Source organism: Stylophora pistillata, chromosome 14, assembly GCF_964205215.1.
Source record: "Stylophora pistillata chromosome 14, jaStyPist1.2, whole genome shotgun sequence".
NCBI classification, from domain to species: Eukaryota; Metazoa; Cnidaria; class Anthozoa; order Scleractinia; family Pocilloporidae; genus Stylophora; species Stylophora pistillata.
Genome location: NC_142532.1, coordinates 4770752 through 4789236, shown reverse-complemented (window position 1 = coordinate 4789236; position 18485 = coordinate 4770752). Strand labels below are relative to the sequence as shown.

Below are 18485 nucleotides of genomic sequence, written 5' to 3'. Positions count from 1 at the left end.
CGGGGAACGGGGAACGGGGAACGGTGAATGGGGAACGGCGAACGGCGAACGGGTGTACAGCGGTAACCCACCTGAGAATTCAAAATGGTGGAGTAAACGATGTTTACAAACACTGATTTTATCGCTCGGTCGCCGCTTGCAGCGAAATTAGACGACTCGCTTTTATTTAACTGTTGCCCAGGCGAAGCCACGAAGCCTAGGATTCCGAGGCGAGAATTCGAAGTCAACGTTTCTGCAATGGCTGCCACCATTTGTTTTGACGTCTCTCTTTGTTTTTCCTTTTTGAAATCTGCATCTTTTGGCAGAGTTTGGGTATACTGGTTGTTTGCATTGCCCAACAGTATTTTTTGCAGATAAGTAGCAAGGAGGTAATATCTTAGATTAACAGAAATGAGCTAGGAAACGTAATAACCAGCCTAGTTATTAAAATTACTACATGCAGATATCTGCTTACCTTGCCCCAAAATAACATCAGGAACATATCTTTGTATCGACTCATAAACTTCCATGTAAACAATAGAGAAATCAAACATTGACAGAACTTTTAATAACATTTAATTTAACAGGAAAACATCAGTTATGTCTCCAAGAATGTAGGTGTATGAATTCACATTCATTCTAATGCTTACAATAATATTTACACTGCATTGATCATATTCAAGAGAAAGTTATTCCCACAATGGGTGTGAAAGTCATTCAGCTGTTTGCTTTACAACATTATTGATATTGCTAGGTTGGAACGGTGAAGATATTGGAGGTAAACTTCATTACTTTGCAGTACAATTACTCTATGAATATAAGAATAAATGCCGCGAGCTTGTAGTTCTGCGTTGATTGTTCAAATGCTGTGCATGAATTGTAAGATACTCACCTGTCCGAGGATTTGATTTCTATGCAACCTGCAATGTGTGCCAGACAAAAACTAAATTTATGAGGCACTCAACATTTCAAAGTAAAATCCTTCAATAAAACCTATACTTACCGTCCATGCTTTTTGCTCCTACGATCGCGTTCGAAGAGTACGTGCTCAAAACTAGTTGCCAGACCCTTTTAGTTCTCTTTACTCCGCCATTTTGAATTCTCAGGTGGGTTACCGCTGTACAGTCGTTCACCGTTCCCCGTTCCCCGTTCCCCGTTCCCCGTTCCCCGTTCCCCGTTCCCCGTTCCCCGTTCCCCGTTCCTCGTTCTCCGTTCCCCGTTACCAGTTTTAGTAACATCCTGGTGACAGAGGTGTTCCAGTGACACAGTATGATTATGATTACAAACAAATAGTAAGTGTAACGATACAACACTGCGCAAGCCAACAAACCTGCTGTCAATAATCTATCACCAACTCAATGTTGATCTCCTCTGTACAGTTCAACAAGGATAATAACATAACTTGTAAATTTGTCTAATCAAATTCAAATGCACGAGCGTGCTTCATATTCCTATTGTGCACGCTCATGATATCAGCAAACAAATATCTCGAGAAAAAAATTTTTTCGCGCGAGCGACTTCAGCATTTTTCTTTAAAAAACGGGAAAAACTTCCGAAAAAAGTTAAATTAGATATGGCAATAAGCAAACAAGCCGATGAAGAGCTGCTTACTTTTTCTTTGGCAATGAATTTTTTAACTCCCGAGAAAGAACCCAGAGAAAGGGAAAACAGAACAATCAACGGTTTTATCTCGTTTCGCAACTGTAACTTCATTTCCACGCTTGAATTCACCTGTCAGCGTTTGACCAATCAGAGAAAAGATTATTGAAGTATAGCGAAGTACTTTTTCGAAACAAAATAAACAATGCATTGAAGTGTAGGAGAGGGAATTTCAGCCTTTTATACATATACTACAGCGTTGAAAATGTTATAAAACAATTGGTTCATACGTCACCTGTGCGTTCATCGAGATATGAAGCACTTGGGAAGTTTGGAGAGCACTCAAGAAGCTAGAGTTGCTCTCGGCTACGCCTCGAGCAATTCTTACGCATCTTTCGTGCTTTCCAAACTTGCCGCGTGCTTCATATCTAGGCTTTTGTACATTATGCTAGCATTTTTTCGAGCATTTTAGTGAGGCAAAAGCATTGAGCATTATTCGAGCATTTTAGTGGCATTTTCCCGGAAAATTACTTTTTTTACGAGAAAATAAAATAGAAATTAACTTTTTTCAGTCCCGCTTTTAATTCACGAAAAAACCTAATACAGCTGAGTGGAGCTGGAGACTGAGGACAAGTCAGCGGTTTTACCTTTCGAGACTCAAAAGGCGGCCGTGATTGTTTTCTTAGGCCTGGTTTATACGTCGCATTTAATGAGACGAATTTAATTGATGAATTTTTTTCGTCTGGGAGACGAAATTAAATGTCAATTCATTTTAGACGTCGAATATAATTTCGATGTCGTTTTGTGCCTGCATTGACTTTTATCGGCGGAGAACTTCCAAAAACAACATGGCGGCGTTCAGAGAAGCAGTAATGCTAAAGATTGCTCTGGCGAGACGAAGGCGTAGGAATTTGTACCAAATTTACCAAGATATATGGTTCTGGGCTCCGAGGAGTGGATTTTCGTGTATAAATTCTCGCACAAGGAAAACAGTACCCAACTCGCTTTCCCGGCTCCCATCCCTCCGCGTCTTCATCCAGTTCAGCCACAGAACATTCCAAACGAACACATACAGGTCTGTCACATCAAATACAACTGTATTTCGTTTTAGCCTCGCGTGACCAACAAGTCTGACTCAACGTTTTTCGGAAAAGGGCTCCTGCAGTCACCATGTTTTCTATTTTCGCGCGAACTCTTCTCCCCTTACGCATGCCATGCAGGTGAAAACTGTGAGCGTGGGCTCAAAATTAACCGGTGGAATAATTTATGTCCTCGAAAAATAATGTATGCATTTACTTCGATGCGACTGAAAAGCGACGTATAAAACTGTCACGCATTTCAGACGTTTTATCCGTCTGGGGCACACGGATAAAACGTCTAGGTCGAATTTAATTTGCCAGACGAATTTAATTCGTTTTAGACGTCGCTTTACTGTCGAAGAAAATTGCTGGAATTCAATTCGTGTGAATTAAATTCGTCTCTAATGCGACGCATAAACAGGGCCTTAGTGACCCGTGTAAGTTACACGGGTCACGAAGAAAACATAAACCCGTATACGTTGTCGTTACTTGCAACACTTGTACGTGAGTGTAAACTTTCAAATTAATTAAAAAAAACCTTTGTATAATGAGCATTATCCGAGCATTTTAGTTACTTTTTCGGGGGAGACAGAGAATTTTAGTGGGAAAATTGGAGCGTTAAGGTGGAGCATTTTAGTGGGGAAACAAAAGCATAATGTACAAAAGCCTATTCATATCTCGATGAACGGACGCTGACGTATGAACCAATTGTTAATTTTATCATGAAAGCCAATCACCTGTGGCTACGTGGGTAGCTAGACGCTTGTATGAATTTCTAGATCACGTACGCAACTAAGAGTTGAGCTGCAGAACGCTGTGAAAACTCTTTCCTCAAATGTAGCGTTCCCAAGACAGCTTTGCAACTATGAACAGTTGTGAGTCCACCACCCCGCAAGATCGCCCCACTTTTAAGGTGGCATTTTTGTATCGCGCTCACGGGCTTATCTCCCGTGAAACCTTTATTGCCTTCCAGAAAATCTTCGAAGAGATTGTCAACAATGTTATCCATAATTGCCCAGACGAGGACAAGCTTTGGAAGTTTGTGCGAACCTTGTTCGATTTCGACGACTACGCCGACACAGTCCCTATTAACGCAGCCAACCTTTCCATCACCTTCGATGCAGTTCAACGTCTCATGAACGCCATGGCGTTGGATTGGAATCGAGATATTTCCATCCAGAAGCGGATCCAGCCTTACGTGTACACTATCCAAGCAGCGAGAGAGCTCATAGCTAAGCAGCTGAATGTCGACCCAAAACTTATCGCATTTATGAGGAATGGCTCCGACCCTAATGCAGTCATCAATAACGGTATGGATTTCGAACCCGGAGATGAAGTCGTGGTATGGAACGAGAATCATCCCACAAATGGCGACGTAGCATGGAAGATCCGTAAGGAACGCTTCCCTAACATCAACATTGTCGTACTCGACTTAGAAGGGGAAACAAATGAGGAAAAGATTATTGAGAAGTTCCTAGCCAAAGTGAACGAGCACACTCGTATAGTGACGTTCAGCGAGGTACCTTTTTCTTTGAGTCATTTTAAAGTAGATGTATCCATTTAATTACTGGTCATTGTATTATGTTCTTAAGCGAGAAATCCGTCCAGAAGCATGGATGGGTACCGATGAGCTGTCAGCAGGAAAATCTGACAAAATAACCTGCCATGGACTGTCGTTCAATCCAGGAAGGAGAGTAACAATTCTCCTTGTCGTTTCATTCTGATGAAATTGAGATAAGCTCCAGTAGGGTGTGTCCGTAAGCTCGCAGAAGAATAAGAATACTTTACCAGCTTAGCTTTCTATGAACTCACCGTTAAAAGAGGCTGTCGATCTGTTTTTGGAAGCCATTCGGTTTGGTTACCAATCGTTGTTAATTATTTATATTCTCTACCGCTGATATTCTCTTATCGCAGCTTATTTCGCCCTTATGGAGGACTGTCGAGTTAAGGATTTAAGTAACAGAAACGACCGACATTTTCGTGACACAGAGAATCTAAATTGTAGATTCAGAAACTGCTTTTTACTGCGAAAACTAAAGATCTTGTTTGTTACTCTAGGATCTTATTAAACAACAGTCGAATAGCGCTTTCGTGCTAATTGTTTGTTTGTTTCTATATGCACTAACCGACAGTTTGGCAACTATTTTATAGCGTAATAGTCTAATTTAGACAACTTGTGACAACTCACCTGAGCAAAGATGATGGACTGATTTAATAGCAGTTTTAAACTTTTCTGTTGTGTCGGAGATTTTGGGTTTCATGGATAAAAAACGTGCGCAATCTATTCGAATGATAAAAAATGTCACCCACGCGTCTGACTGAAAACTTTATATGCAGGTATTTTAAAAATTCTAAAGATATTTTTAAGGGCACACTAGCGCCATTGCATATTGACCTAATTAGAGGTATTTTGTTTGGGCTTATAGAATTGTCGACCCTCAGCTGTTGACGTTACTCACGCTTCCTTTATGAGTTCTTAGAGTACGATTATTTTAATCAGAAATATTAGCCAAGAAAATGACCATACACGGCGACAAAATTTCTCGCTTTATATTGTGAGGGAAAGAGCTAAAGCCTTTTAGCTATACTCTCTTTTTTACAAGTGTCTTTCTTTAAATGTTCCCAAGCAATTGAAACAACAGAAAACCATTTTCTTTTCCCGTCCGTCTCAACGAGTTGATTCCTAATTGAATGCATCAATTTGACTGACTTTGCGGAAAAAATTTTGGAAAGTACCGAATGAAACAAAACAATTTTAAATGGTTATGTTTCTTTTTTAAATCTAGGTGTCTCACTTGAGCGGTATGCGCCTGCCGGCCAAGTCCCTGATCGCTAAGATCCACGAGCAAAACAAGGATGTTCATGTCCATTTGGATGGGGCACAAAGCTGGGGTGCATTCAAGCACGACCTCAAAAGCATCGACTGTGACAGCTACTGCGGAGGGAGTCACAAGTGGTTCCTAGGTCCCAAAGAGACAGGTATCTTGTACATGAAGACAAAAAGTGTACCCAAGTTTTGGCCCAAAGATATTGGATACAATGGCGAGATGCAGCCTCCACCTACCCTCCCAGGTGACAAACTGCCAGTTGATGCGTCCAGGTTTGAAATGGTCGGCCAACGGAACGATACCAACCTTATGGGGCTGCTGTATACCGCAGATCTAATGGATCTGATTGGCTTCGAAAAAATTGAGAGGAGAATCAAGGCGTTGACCATGCGACTGAGGGACGGTTTGGAAGATATGGCGCCCGAAGTGGGCAATGTCTTCGAGATAGAAACTCCGGAGGAGTTGAGCCAGTACCACGGTATCCTGACCATCAAGTTCGTAGGTGAAGTAAGCTCAAAATTGAACGAGTTTGTGTACAACAAGCTGTATCAAGATCACAAAATCGGCGTGTCGACCAAGAAAGAAAATCGAATGCGATTTTCCCCTCACATCTACAACACGGAAGAGCATATCGACCGTGCTGTTAAGGCTATTAAATATGAGTTGACTAAAATCCACCTGATCTAAGGTCTCAATCCAAGGGAACTCCATCGACTACTTTGATTTTTTTTCAACTCTCATTGTAGGAAATAGACATCTATCTCAATTTAAGAACAGTGGCTGATGATGAAAAGGAACATGTTCGGCTGGAAATGACTAGTTAATAAGAGGTTGTGTGAAGTAGGGATTTTTTTATTTAGTTTTTTCCGGCGATATTTTGACTACATTACGGATAACTTAGTATCCACGTTGCTGGTAGAACTGGAGCGAAAAAACTTTTGAAATAACCATTTCTGCGATGTTATGATTTGACCAGAAATACCATGGTCATTAACCAACAAAGTTAGTCGCATTGTATTTTTTGGAGTTTTGTTTGAAAAATTAATTCGAATCCACGAGAGTGAGAGGAGGAGGTCTTAATGGCTGTTTTAAAATTTGTGAAAGGAAAGAGAAAGAAAAAGATTATGGGCCATGAAAAAAAATAGTGGCAGTTAACAGCAAATTCATCCTAGAAGTTTCATGGTTTTCTTCATATAGGCTGGAATTTCCAAGGAAGAGGCAAAAAGACAGATGATATCACTTTTGTAGCCTGTCTTCCGAACGTGAATCCTGCTAACATTGGCCCATGTGTAATCTACGAATTTTGTTTTTGAGAAAGCGAGCTTGAAATGGAAACAACCCGTTGGCATTGTGGCAACCTCTTTGAGAAAAAGGTTGCACATAACAGCCTTGAGCTGAATTTCGTGAGCTTGCAATTCGGATGACTCTACCATGCTAAGTTTGTCATGTAATTCCCGCTACTTTCAGTCAATCACATCTGAACTCAAAGAAAATCCTGAATCGATTAATGCTGTTTCCCCGCCTTCGCGCCAGGTTGCTTTTGTTGCTGAATATTCTAAGTTCTTATTGGTTTATCGCCGCCTTACCTACCGCTGACCACGCCAATAGGCGCAACTTTTTTTCACATTATCAGTTGGCAAACCTATTTTATATCCAGTAACACCAGGCGCGCTACGACCTGCCAATTGTATGCTCAGTCACTTACCTCTTTCAAGATCTGAAGATCATTTCCATAGTTGATTTCGGTTTGTACAAGTTCAATAATGGCCTCTTTTCTCTCCACTTTTCTGTCTTTGCACTTGGGACAAATCTCCGGTTCTTTACTATTGTCTTTCTGTTCTTCGCTAATTATTGCTGGAACATAGTGCTTCAAACAATCTGGGCACTCGACCTAGAAACGTTGACAACAACGAAGGGTGATTAAATTTCCTTTTTCCTCACTTTTATGCTTGAAAATATATTGAAATTATACGGAGAAATTAAGAGAATGAGAGGATTAACAATGGCGGATCTAAGGGGGGGGGGGGCACAGAAGGCCCGAGCAGCCTCCCCCTCATTTTGGTAAAAAAAATAAACGCAGAGGGAAGAAAAGCCAGCAGGTGAACCCCCCCTCACCCTCTTAGCTCAAGGACTGCATCCGCCACTAGTTAATTTGGTGGAGGAAAGAATTATTACCATATCTTCAGTTATAGAATGTACAGAACTTCGTTTCCTTGCTGTGGTCATTTCGTCGTCATTTGCTTTTTTCCTACGGGCCAATTCTTGCCAGTGCCGCGCGGAGGCAGCCACAACGGACCAGTGCTCAGAGCTCTTCATCACAATTTCCTCCCAAGAGCGCCTCACGGGACCTTGTCCCATGTCACCTCCGACACCACTGTCTGTGCGCTCCACTTCGGCCTCGCTCTTAGGATGCTCATCTGGAAAGAAAAAAACAGGGTCAAGATTTTAGAAACTGCCCGTTAAAGCACTTCTAGAGTGAGTGTGTCGTAAAACCAACTCCGAAATACTCTCAACAGCTAATCACAGCAAAGAAGAATATCACAAGGAGCCAAGAAGTACTCAGAGTAGAAAGCGCGGGAAAATTCGGGCGACCAAGTCGCGATTGGCTCGGTTTTACATCTGATTGGTTAAGACGGAGGAGCGCGTTTTCTAGACCTATCACAGAGTGAGGTGGGAAAAAAACCAATGTAACAACGGATTAAAAGGGGTGAGTTTCAAAAGAAACTGTGGTGCTGCGTCGGTGGGAGAGAAAAAGTAATTTTAGTGTAATCAACTGAGTTGATAATGTAAACTGGCCACCGTAAAGAGTTTCAAAGCTGAAGTTTCGAGCATTAGCCCTTCGTTCGAGCGAAACGTCAACTTTGAAACTATTTATGGTGGCCAGTTTACATTATCAACTCTTAATAAAACCAAAATGACCCAATAATAGATTAGTTTCGACACTTAGGAGAAAATTTAACGAGAAATCTTTTGTATCAATTTGATCTCGAAGATGAGAAAATTTATATTGTTAATAGAGGGCTTTGGTTATCCATCGCGGTGAAAACACGTGTAATGAAACGATAATGCGTCAATACAACCTTGCGAACATTTTTCAAGATGATTACATCCCGACTCACCTTCAGAACCACGGTCATCGAACACCTCCTCTTCGAACTCGGTCGTATTGGAATCTGTATCGAATTCAAACATGTGGGCGGAGCCACTGTCAGCACTGATGTTGCTATGGAAACTCTCCCACCTACGTCCTCTTCTTTCTCGCTCGCTATCAAGCGAGTCCATTTTACTGTACAAGCTAATGGTATCATCTACTTCAGAATCGGTCAAGCATGCATTGCTGGCCACACTGAGCATGCTCGTGTGAATACCGCCTTTCCGAAGTTTTCCGTTCGTTCGGAAATCTCGCCGTCCGGTATTCGGTGATCGTTTCCCCAATGATTCATCCCGTTTGATTTCGATAGAGTTTCCGTCTTGCATTTTCTCGACCACAATTTTAGTTGCTGAATCGTTTTTGGTAATAATGTCTCCCAGCTTTTTCTTGTCTGGCAAGGGCGAATCGTTTGATTTTCTCGAGCCTTTGTTAGCAGCTCTCTTAAATTTTGTCGCACAAAGAATTGCCCTGGAGGTACCTCGGAGACCAATAGAACATTCCCCTTGGATTGATGTCTCAGAGTTATTATTCGACTTCGAGTCGACGTTTCGCTTCGCAGTGTTCTCATATAATGCCATACTTCCTTCCTCAACTTTTGAATTTGCTTTTCTTAAGCCTGCTGGGGTAGAAGTGTGATCACCTCCTTGAATTTCACCAGAGTTGTTCTGATTTTTTCCTCGCCTCGGTGTCTGTTTGCCATTTTCGGTTATTGAGGCAGTTACTACAGAATTCCTCTCCAGTGTCTTTCCCCTGCTTGTTAATGTCAATCTTTCTGCAGCTCGAGAATCTTCAGAATCATTCTGCAGAACATGCTTTCTTCGCAATTCTCTAAACCTCTCCGCGGCGGACTTTTTCGATTCAAATGTTGCAGCTGTGGCAGTTTTTCGATCAGAAATGGCGCTCCCTCTAGGAGTGGACTCTTTCAATTGCGAATAATTCTGCGTTCTTCTCTCTTCCCTTGACAAAACGTTTTCAGACTTTGCAGCCGATGAAATATGTTTTAAATTTTTATTGTTTCTTTCGTTTTCGCGAGAACTGACTTTATCCGTCGATGAGCCAATGTCCTTTGCGTCCGCTCGCGAACCATCTCCCCTCTTGTGACCGCCTTTTTCATATAAGCCGTACTTCAACATAAGGTTATGAATCACTTCGTTTTTCGAAAACGGGCTTTCGCGTCGGCCCCTAGAAATCTTTCGTGAGCCGCCCAAGTCCTTAATATCCTTTGTAATACTGCCTTTTGTTTCTGTTAAATCACTCGATTTGATGAGAGAGGATTTCTCTGAGGTAACACCATTCGAAGAATTCAACTTGTAAGAGGTGCTAAGCTTTCTTGTCGAATTCTGAGCCGAGATGTCTTTTGAGCTTTCGTACAAAGAAGACAGCCTTTCCTTCAGTTTTTCCCGCATCTCTATTTTGCTTTTAGATTCTGTTTTAGAATCTGCCCTCGGCGATCTCTGTGATTCCCCATCATTCGCATCTTTCTTTTCAATCAATGGTTTATTTTTAGTGTCTTCGAGTAAATTCCTCTGTTTAAATTCGCGAAATGATGGAATGGGAACTCTGGCTAGAGGGTACTTTTCTCTTGCATTACTGACACCAATTGGCAAACTATCTCGCCTAGTTTCCCGGACTTCTTTCGGAGTAGTGTGTTTGGTTCCTTCTTCCATATCGGATAACGAAAGAGTACGAGTTAGCGTCGACGAACGTTCACGAGTGGTATTCGTAGACGTTCGATCGGAGTCGTTCTTCTTCGTGAAATCCGAACGTTGTGATGAACTTTGTTGAGTAGACGACTTGTTTGAAGGATTTTTTCCTGGGGACGATGAAGCATCGATTGCACTCCGCTCAGAATGAAGTGAATGTGGATTACCACGAGGGTTATTTTCGGGTTCCGAACTGCCGCGATGATTTTCCGAATCTCTTGTCGAACTGCGTTCCCATCTTCGTAAGCCTATTACACTATTATTATCCAGTGACGACACACCAATGTCGCTATAAGGGTAACGCAAGGTTTGATGCGGTAGCATAAATGTGCCACGGAGGGGTGGCTCAGTGCATGAACTGTAATCAATGTACCCAGAGGGGGTGGGTGAGGATCTTCCATCGTGGGAGGTGTAGTGGCATGAAGTGAAAGGACCAACGTTACTCCTTAAATCAGGAAAACTGCCAGTCGAACGCAGAGCATAATCGCCATTCAAAACTCCTGAATGGTTTCCAGGCTGCGTATAAAATGTTCTGGCGTATTGCGGAGCAAGTTCATGATTTGAGTAGATGAACGTTTCATTTAGGGTCGTTTGGGAGTTGGGAACAAATGCATCATCATGTCCGTTTAAAGCAGAAAGATCACTCAAAGAACGCGAAGCTAACCTCCTTTGCACGGGACTTGATTGAAAATCACGCGGTGTTGTGCTTGGATAACCAGGGTTTCCATAGTGATAGTACATGTCTCTTGGCGGAAGTGACGTATGATGTCGCAAGAACGGGGTTACTTGATTAATCGATCGGAGATCAGGGGTTGAAAACCCACTGCAGAGACCGGACTCATGCACCATATAGTCAGGGGCGCTCTTGAGGTATCTCGTATCGCCCGGGTCACTGTGGTGCGACAGACTATGAGGCCGATAGAACGAAGAAGGTAGATTTGTTATATTAGCCCCAGTTGGTGAATAGCCAGCGGAAGGATTTGTTTGAACTGGAGAGGAATTGGATCCTTTGTCCGTGCTCACAGATGGTCGTGCCTTCCTCGTTCTCACCTGGAAGTCATTTCAGAAAAGTAATAGAAAGAATCATATTGTCTGACTATTTAACGTTGAATTATCGCTACTTATATCGCATCGAGTTTCGATAAGAATAGTTAATGATAATAATATCAATTTCTATAGCGCATTTCTATGCTATGTTCTAATGCGCTTTACAACACTGTGCGGGGGACTTTTTCCAGACTGCCAGCGGCAGTTTACAATTAATACGTCCTATCCGAGAAGACGAAACCATGTGAGTGAAGCGTCTTGCTTAAGGACACAACGTCACGACGCAGCCAGAACTTGAACCCAGGCCGTCTGACCCAGAGTCCAGCGCACTGACCCCTGGACTACTCACGCCTCACAATATTTATCAATCAATATTTTACTACCGCATCTTTCCGACACTTTTTGGTCGTTCGTTTTACATGCACCACCTCAATAACTTTTCATTTAACTAATTTGAGCCAGCTCAAGAGGTTTTTGCTTCAAAGCACGACGGCACCGCTAAATTTTCTCTCCAGCTAGGACGCTAATTTCGAGCTTCGATGAACGAAACCTTGCCAGGAAGCATTTTGCCTCTAGACACCCTGTTTTTCACTTCACATTTTTCCAACTGAAGAGCCCTGATCAGTGTCCATGATCGAACATCAACATTTCACCTACGAATTTCGATTTTTCATGGCAGTGACATTCTTGTAATGGACGTTGCATTTAACTAAGCAAATTCATAAATAGCTTTTGCTCCAAGTGCTGAAAGCGAGGTTACCAAGGAAACGTTATTTTTGATGGGCTAAGCTGAAATCGTTCAATAACTGTACTGTTTATATATTGTGAAAATTCAATCTCAAAACTAGACACAAAAATATTTGTATGGAGTCGGGTACCACCTGGGGCTACTTCATAAAACGTCTGAGAAACTGTATTTTGCCTAGTTCATTACCTCTGCAAAGGACTGCAGAGGTAACGAAGTAATTCATTAAACATTAAGAAACATTGAAAGCCCTTTGGATTCGTTTGATTACAATGGATAACAACGCGAAAGGCACAAATGAACTTCAAATTACCTCTAGAGGCGTTAAAAGTTGGACATCGAAATTAGGCATGGATAAGTTTTTGAAACATGAAAGTTTCAAACGCGCTCTTTGACTGACTCGGCTGAAATCTTCATTTGCTTGAGCTTAAGAGAAGTAAGCCAGAACACTGTGTACTTCAATTTCGGAAATCTCAAAGAACTTTACTTTACTTTAAAGTGCGGCGCAAATTTCACACACCATTTCATTCACCTCTAAAGCATGCACCCAAATGGAAATGAAACAAATTTAAAATTCTTAAAACAGAGGAATTCCAATCGAGTACCGCAAGCAATGTTGGACCACATTGGTTCTTTTCCGTTACGCTCTGTGACTGGTCTAGAAAACTCCTGCCACCCTATCAACCAATCAGATGCAAGACTCACACCAATCGCGACTTTGTAAATCGTTTTTCCCGCGCTTTTTTCCCTTTCTTTCCCCACGAATTCCCATTGGTTCCTTGTAATATTTTCCTTTGCTCTGATTGGCTGCTATGGTAAGCTTTAGTTTGGCTTTACGGCACTGATTCCAAATGCTCTCTTTGTCACAAAAGATTCAAATCTGCCAAAAATTGTAATAAGATATGCATTTGAAACTTCTCATTTGCTCCTTTCTCGAGCAAAATGCCGTCATAAAAACAGAATGTTTCGTACGTCATTTGCACCATACCTCGTGCCAATTAATTCCTTTGAAGAACGGGTGGGACTGGATCTGGTCAGCCCGAGAGATGTCACCTCGCCTCAGTCTACTTATTAAATCACTGGCTGAAGCCGAGAGGGCACTGGATAGAAGATAGTTATAATAGTGTTAATACAAAGTAACTGAACAGGTTATCTGGTCTTCTATAGATATAATGTAAAAATATGAAATATACTTTATAAAGTAAAACGTACTTCGCGTTTTGCTTTAATGTTTTGGTAGAAGGAGAAAAGAGATGCCTCGGGTTGCCTGAGGAACACACGTGCAAACAGTGCGAGGCGAGTGAGGGGGAGGAGTGAGGAAAACGCGAGACGAGTGCGAGAAACGCGCGAGAAAAGCGCGAGAGACGAGGCAAGCCCAAATAGAGTAGCGAGAATGACATGACGCCTGTGTCACTTTTTTTCGCTTTCTTCCTCTCGCGCGTTACTGATTCCTCGCGATTCGCTCACGCTGGCCATGTGCTTTCCTCCGCTCGCTAAGATAAATGTAAAGTAACTGTCGCCTGTCTTTCAGGTTACCATTATGATGTCCACACGAGCAAAACTAATAACAAATTATTAATTATCTCTAAATCCTTTCGAGATCTCCTTGAACAAGAGTGAAATAGCGATGACGTGAGAGAGATTACTTTTAAAAAATGAGACCTGTCTGGCGTCTACTTTCTTAGCTTGACCTCCTTCTAGGTTCTGTTGACAAATCTGATGTCTAAAACTGGCGAGACACACGCGATTGGCACGTGCGCTATGGCATTCTCAAATAGCAAGTGACGCGTATGATCATTGTGGGTAAACTGCACCTTTAGGATTTTAGTGTTAAAATTTGTTTCACAGCGTTGCCGTTTTGGTGGTATTCTGGACAATTATTTCCAGATGAATGTTTTTGCAACTACATACTAACACTGCCAGGTAACCGAAGAGAAAATTGAGAACAGCAACCTTTTCAGCGCGTAATCTGTTGCGCGAGTCAAGAAATCATCGAGTGCACGCGGCACGGATACGTGTTCCCGCATCACGGCGTAAGCTGTTCTGATCTACAACAAATTCTTGAAAATACAAAAATAAAAAAATAAAACGAGAAAAAAAAAAAGAGAAAATTCTGTAGATCTTCGATGAAATCTTTGATAAAACCCAACGAGGTCATTTCGCTTACGCAAGAAACCAATTGTTCAAACATTAACATTGCTGTACGTCGAGCATAATGAAGTCGTGTTACCCACTCGAAAACTTAAATCACGAACGAATTTACGTCAAATCTGTACAATAAATCTGGAAAACAATAACAAAAGAGCTTTCGTATTGTTTAAGACACTTGACAGAACTTAGAATTGGATGACGAAAAACCTTCGTCAGCTTTTTTCAAACTCAACGTCACGTACTACCACGCCAGAATAAACACCATGTTCTTCAGAAAATTAAAACGAACTATTGTTATCATCCGAAGTTTCCTGCATAAAATAGTAAAATCCGTGATTGATCTTTCACCTTGAAGTCTTAAAGGTTTAAACGTGACACAAGATCAAACGGCCTAGATAGTCATTCAAATAAAAAATTGACGTTGATCGTTTTCACAAAGAAAAGTGGTCAACATAGTTTTTGGTGACTTACCCTTAAAAATTGTAAAGTCTTTGAAAACAAAAGAATATTACGCTCGTATTCAAGGTTTGTTCGGTGTGATGTTCGAATAATACCTTCTAACTTTCAGAGCCTATTAGGAAAGCAATAGAAGAATTTTCATTCGAACATCACATCGAATTTGATGATCTTCCACTAAAATCTATCTTGTACCACAATGTCCAAATAGTTCAAATCAAGTTAAATCTGTTTTAATTCGTTAACATAGTGTTGCCATTCTCGGCACGATTTCCTTTTCTTCTTTCGTCATTGTGTCTGTGAAAATTTTTCTCTTTCTTCAAAGAAACTCTTAGAACAGTCGCTAGGAAAATGTAAATTATGAAAGCGGAAAAATGTTGCAAGAAAACTCAAAACGTGTAATTCCGGTGAACAGTTTCAACGGAAGAAAAACGAGAAATAAAAACATCTATTCTGTGTTTCTGTAAAGCCCACTTTTTGCGACTGTCTTCGGAACGAAACATTTTCCAGCTTAAATTACCGAGATTCCAAAACGAATTTTTGCGAATTTTTCCACCTGTTGATCGAAAAGTTTTAAAACAATGAGCTGTCTAATAAACAGGCAAAGTCTCCAACATTTAACCCATTTCAAGACCGAATATTGATTCAACAACATTCCATGAAAACTATAATTTGAGCGAATGAGGTGCCTCGGTAGCTTCTCTCGCAAATATGCTTTTAGCTGAAAATTTAATTGCTGAAAAACTCTGAATATCAGCCAGCAACGTAGATGAACAAGACAATCAAATCCCTCAGACTGTTTTGCATTTTGTCCCAATGTAATCACAATATCTTTCATGACAATTCGACAACAAAAGATTACTTTACCTAGAATTTTCGTTCAGATGTAACATACATAGGAGAAAAGAAGGCAGCTAACGGAAGTAGGTTGAAAATTGAAGAAAAAATCGCGTCAAATACAAGGTGATTTATAGACGGTGAATGGTAATTAAAATCGTGAAAAACATGCGTATTTAAAATGCTAATGGTCTCTTTGGTCCACAATGTCAAGATGTCAATTAGAAACTTTCCCGTCTTTGAGTGAATCGATAAAAAGTAAGTTACAGACTGAAGCCAAAATGAAAGCAGTATTTTGAACTTGCGTCAAATCATAACCGATTTATTTTACGGGAGAGAGAGATTCAGAGAGCGGTAGAGTGTTAATAGTAACTGGAGAATTAGGTGATGACAACATAACCACACGAATGGCAAAACGTGCCAAGAGAAATATGTTTATATATACTTACGGGTTTTCGGAAGTCCATTGATTGTTATCTCCCGTTAATATTGCATTTATCACAGTTCCAAGAGCCTTCCAATCTTCTTGAAAATCAAACTCATTTGTAAGGTTATGATTGTTATTACACGGATCTCCGTGGAAAAATCCAGCGAGCGAACAAATGCATTCACCATGCACCCAGTAAAGCTTTCCACAAAAACTACGCCAAAGCTTGATATGGCCCTCAGAATCCACGTACACCGCATCTAAATCTAAATCTTTGTAAGCTAGGCGGAAGCTGTGTAATTCTTCCAAAGCGACGACAATCTCTGCGGCATAAAATCTCGCTAAAGGCTCGGGAATTTTTCCACCATAAAATTTCAGCTTTCGCGATAGTGTTTGGCCGCCAGCGAAGTCCAGGATAAAGTAAAATTTCGACCGAGTTTGAAACGCGAACCGCAGACTAACCCAAAACGAAGAGAGCAATGTTTTGGTTAACTGAACATAGGGACTGACGGGTGCTCTTGAATTTGCATTCCGTGGGGACACCTCCATTAAGTATATTTTCCCATCTTCCTTGCTTTTAACCTGGTAGAGCTTCGAGAACTCGTTTCTTTGTAGAAACTGTGAAAAAAGTGAAACAATTGACACCAAAGATGTAGCGAGTTCTAATGTACAAGAAGACATGCGATCGGAGTAAGAAGTTTATCGGGTGTCGCTGATTCTTATTTGGGATGGTAAATCCACGCGTCTTAATAACCCGTTGGTAATTTTATAAACTATGGAAAAGTTTGTAAAACTTTTGAACACTTACCAGTTCGACTTCGAAGCAATCCGTGCCGTAAATCTTTCCATCAATCATGTCCACAATTTGTTAAAATCCTTTCGGCATAGTTATGTATACAAACCATTTTTACGTAGTGATGTTCTCGCTCAGCAGTTCAGCACATACCGGTGCATAATGGAAAGGTTTATACTATTCGCGCAAAGGCCAAACGAGTTGGTATGCTTTCGGCGCGTTAAACCCCATGAATGGATTTCTTTTGGGGCAAATAAAGCTAAAATATCGAGAACATTCAACGTTTAGACACATTAATACAACTCTTTCGCACACAGCAGTAATTACGATCCGTGAATGTTAACAGTAGACTTAAATACGTCACGAAATATGACCCAATCATTGATCGAGATTTGTCAATGCTAATGAACTACAGCTCATTAAACTTCAGTAAACAATGGTTCCAAATTGGCTCAATAAGTCTCTTAAAAAGCTTAAAGATCGGTCGATCTATTATTGAAGTGCCACCAAACTCGACTCAGTAAATACGGTAAACAAACCCAAGTTTGCACGCACGAAACTAAGATGACATCTCTAATCAATGCAAGGTCAAGCGATGTCAGGCCAAATTTTGCATCACAAAAAACACTCTCCGTTTAAATAAAGGAATGAGCTTTTCACTGACGCTAATTAGAGATTAAAGCAAAATTCAGAAGATACTTAATTATTGCACAAAGCGCATAAAACCACCAAATTTTTTAAGGAACGATTCGTAAGAAAACCTCTTCGCTTCGAAATGTGTTTTTATTCTGTAGACTTCCAAATCTCCTCGAGTATTTGACTTCATGCTTTTCTCTGTTTTGGGTAATCCGATAATTTACGGTGGCAAAAAGTTAATTAATGAAAGCTAAACAACATTCAGCTAAATTACAGGCATTACGATGACAAAAAATACAAGGGTAATTCGTACAACTTTGAAATTATTAAGAGCTTTGGTGAAAAAACCTACCACTGCACGTTTGCCGTTTAACAAAGCAGTCACCCAAAAAATTGCGCGAACAGAAATAATCCTCTTTAGACGTTTAGCCCAAAATCCAATTGTTTGGTGAGATGCTTTATCATCAAAAGCTTCTTCGTAACAACAAATGTCTGCAGAAATAATTTCAAGACGAAAAGAACATTTGGAAGTAAGAAGGTATTCAAATCCACGGTTGTTTTGCAGTCGAACTGACTTTTCGAAATCAACCGTCACCAATTCATGGGACCAACAAAAAGTTACCTAAAGCTTGAAATTTGTTTTGCATGGTCACTGATTTTCAACTTTTCTTTGGAACCTATTAGAGATCATTGTCTTTTAAATTTTTTTCTTTTTTTTTTTAGATGAAACCTGGCTATATTTGGTTTCCGGAAAACATGGCGGTTCACAACAGAGCAATAATCAATTGAGTGTCAAAAGTATACCGAGATTGCATTGGTTTTGCTGTTCTTTACTCCGTAATTGGTCCAGAAAACTAGCGCCATCCTCTCCACCAATCAGAAGCAAAACTGCAAAGCACTCATAACTTGGTCAGACGCGTTTTCGCGTTTTAGGCAGTTTGGTTGGTTTTACTTTGAGTTCTCATTGGCTCTTAAAGGTATTTTCGCCTCCTCTGATTGGCCGCTATTATTTCTGTGGTTTAGGGTTTACGAAAATCAGTCGAAAAGCGCTCAA

General features: G+C 40.8%; 2 protein-coding genes across 2 annotated transcripts in view; one reads left to right on the top strand and one right to left on the bottom strand.

Moving 5' to 3' along the window:
* LOC111327558 (uncharacterized) overlaps nucleotides 1-17235 on the bottom strand; it is a 31204-nt gene extending 13969 nt beyond the window's left edge. Inside the window, exons 1-6 of the mRNA XM_088745037.1 lie at nucleotides 16811-17235; nucleotides 16025-16620; nucleotides 13120-13231; nucleotides 8605-11389; nucleotides 7661-7902; nucleotides 7191-7376 (exon numbers count right to left, since the gene is read on the bottom strand). Of these exons, the coding sequence (XP_088601163.1) occupies nucleotides 7191-7376; nucleotides 7661-7902; nucleotides 8605-11389; nucleotides 13120-13231; nucleotides 16025-16620; nucleotides 16811-16858 (3969 nt within the window). The 5' untranslated portion in view covers nucleotides 16859-17235. The remainder of the gene's footprint in view (nucleotides 1-7190; nucleotides 7377-7660; nucleotides 7903-8604; nucleotides 11390-13119; nucleotides 13232-16024; nucleotides 16621-16810) is intronic.
* LOC111327560 (uncharacterized) lies at nucleotides 3425-6502 on the top strand. The gene is made up of 2 exons (XM_022931771.2): nucleotides 3425-4176; nucleotides 5444-6502. The coding sequence occupies exons 1-2, from the start codon at nucleotides 3523-3525 to the stop codon at nucleotides 6170-6172; spliced, it is 1383 nt and encodes a 460-aa protein (XP_022787506.2). The 5' UTR covers nucleotides 3425-3522; the 3' UTR covers nucleotides 6173-6502.
* Nucleotides 17236-18485: the final 1250 nt, after the last annotated feature.

Coding starts and splice junctions, on each gene's coding strand:
- LOC111327560 (XM_022931771.2), top strand. CDS start 3,523: ATGAACAGTTGTGAGTCCACCACCCCGCAAGATCGCCCCACTTTTAAG. Junction 4,177..5,443: donor GTATAGTGACGTTCAGCGAG/GTACCTTTTTCT, acceptor TTTTAAATCTAG/GTGTCTCACTTGAGCGGTAT.